General features: G+C 55.3%; 1 protein-coding gene across 1 annotated transcript in view; it reads right to left on the bottom strand.

Moving 5' to 3' along the window:
- Window positions 1-1,327: 1,327 nt before the first annotated feature.
- Window positions 1,328-2,299, bottom strand: part of ADRA1D (adrenoceptor alpha 1D) — a gene marked incomplete at its 5' end in the record, with an annotated part of 19,198 nt that continues 18,226 nt past the window's right edge. Inside the window, one exon of the mRNA XM_005874748.2 lies at window positions 1,328-2,295. Within this exon, the coding sequence (XP_005874810.1) occupies window positions 2,158-2,295 (138 nt within the window). The remainder of the gene's footprint in view (window positions 2,296-2,299) is intronic.

The raw sequence follows: 2,299 nt of genomic DNA, 5'->3' as shown, positions 1-2,299 counted from the left end.
CAAATGCCAGTGTCTTTGGAGACTTGCTTTTTCCCCTGTCACATCTCACCGGACCATGCCCTTCTCACTAACAAACTCCCTCATTTCTTGAGGATTGTGCAAAGGAACTCTTACTCTCATTTTGATGGGTACTGAGTCTTCCCTATTTCCCCAATCACCTTGGCATTTCAAGGTGATATAAAAGGGACAATGGCCCCTTTCTATATGCATGACAGGGACAGTCTTTAATGAGTTGTGTGGGCCAGGCTGGGGTTGGGGGGGGGGAAGCTAGGGCACCTGAGGTCTCAGGAAATGGTGCAGTGAATGCACTTCTTCCAAATGCACCCAAATCACTGGCAAGAGGCTCCCTCCTCCAGAAGGGCTGTTGCTACTCCCTCCATTCCTCTTGGCCACTTTATAACTTTCTGGCATGTCCTGAGACCAAGGGCAGCGGCTCAGTGCTTTACTGATGATCAGAACGGGGTCCCTGGATGCCCCTGTTGAAGTGCAGCCTTTCTGGGGCCTCTCCCCCATCTCCTGAAGGCTGGGTACCTGGTATGGGGGGTACAGGAGGAGGCAGCTGGTGCAGAGCGCTGCTGTGCCCAGGGGACGGCTGAGGCTTGAACATGGGTCATGTTTTGCTGATTGATCATCATGCCGACAAAAAGTACTGGCCAAGCGGCCCACACTGCCTGCCTGCATGTCCACTGTCATGGGGGCAAGGAGGCTCCCTCCCCCACTAAAAACCCTCCTGATGAAGACTCCCTCCCCACCTTGCTCCCTTGTCCCCACTATTGACCTCCGGTGGCTTACCTGCCCTGACATGTGGGAACCAATGTTCACCCTGCGCAGGGACCCTCCCCTGCTATCGACCCCTGCCCAGGAGCCCAGTGTTCAATCCTCTGATACTGGAGCCCTGATTTGATCAACAGCCCCCCCCCCGTGAGACCATAATGGCTGTCCCCCAGTGACCCCAGCTGTAGGGTGGCCAAAGTGCTGCAAAGTGGGGCCCTCTTGGGGTGGCAAGCATGGTTCCTGGGTAGGTGTTCTCTCACTCACCATGCACACCTGTCTATTTGTGCTTGTATATTTTTTCTTGTAACGTTCCACCCGTTTAACTGATGACTGCATCACAGGTACATCTGGGGAGACTGGCAAAGCGGAAATTTGTGTTTATGATTACTGTTTCCCAAGACTAGGCGTGTGAATTTAAAACCTCCTCCTCCTCCAGAGTCCTTTGGTCATGCTACAAGTCCCAAAGGGACAGTTAAAGAGCCAGTTAAGTTGAAACTAGAAAGGTGCATGAATACCCAATCTATCCTGTTGTGGTCCTTTAGTACTTGAAGAATTCTAGAAAAAAAAAAAGTAGTTCTTTATAGGTTATAAGCTAAGGAGGGACAGTTTGCACGGTTTGGACAAAATAGAAGTACTCTTGCCAATAAATATGTCTCAAAATGACAAATAAAGCTCTCCCCATGTGACAGCTCCGGATCCCAGCGGGAGGTGATGGGCACAGGCACAAGGAGCTATGTACAGAGTGTAAACAGTAAGGCCCTTGGGGGGGGTACCGGGGGGGGGGGCAGGGGCAGGTGATGCGGTGTGCAAGGAGGAGTACCAGCAGGGTCCACGGGTAAATACAACAGGCTTGTAAAAACAGTCATCCATCTGCCACCAAAGCTTGTGGGGGCGGTGACAGGTCTCCAGGTTCCTCCAGGCGGCAGTAAGGAGAAACTGTGTCCCAGTGACGTTTTCCTAGGGAGGCAGTGGGGCAGCCATGCAGGCCTCCCTGCCCCTTTCTCCCCAAGAGGAGGGACAGGCCTGCCTGGCCAGACTTGGGGCTGTCTACCCAGGGTTCAAGGCATGGATGGGGCAGTGTTTCTCAAATAGGGGTTGGGAGCAAATGGCCCCCCACCCAGGGTCCGCACCCCCTCCCTCCGAAAGGAGGAACTCGGGCATCTGTGTCTAGTGGGGGCCCATTACCTTCCACCCCTCCAGGGCACCGCTCCGCCTCCCTTCCTCAGGGATGCTGGAGAGCAGCTGCCCTGATCAGTTTCGAATCCCTGATCCACACGGGCCTCTTGAACAAAGCTAGCCTCTCCTCACGTCCTCGCCCTCACCCCACCTTATCCACCTCCCCTAGCACCCCCTGCCCCGACCCAGGCCTAGCTCTGGGGGTCCTTAAATATCAGTCTCCCGGAGGTCGTCGCTGTCCGCCAGTTCGTAGGCCTGACAGGTGGCGCCCTCCACGACGTTGTGGGGGACGCCAAGGGACACAGCCTCCACCTCCGAGCGCAGGGCGCCGGCGGCCTCTGCGCGCTGT

The sequence above is a fragment of the Myotis brandtii genome, unplaced genomic scaffold (assembly GCF_000412655.1).
Source record: "Myotis brandtii unplaced genomic scaffold, ASM41265v1 scaffold45, whole genome shotgun sequence".
Taxonomy (NCBI): domain Eukaryota; kingdom Metazoa; phylum Chordata; class Mammalia; order Chiroptera; family Vespertilionidae; genus Myotis; species Myotis brandtii.
This window is presented reverse-complemented; position numbering and strand designations above follow the sequence as displayed.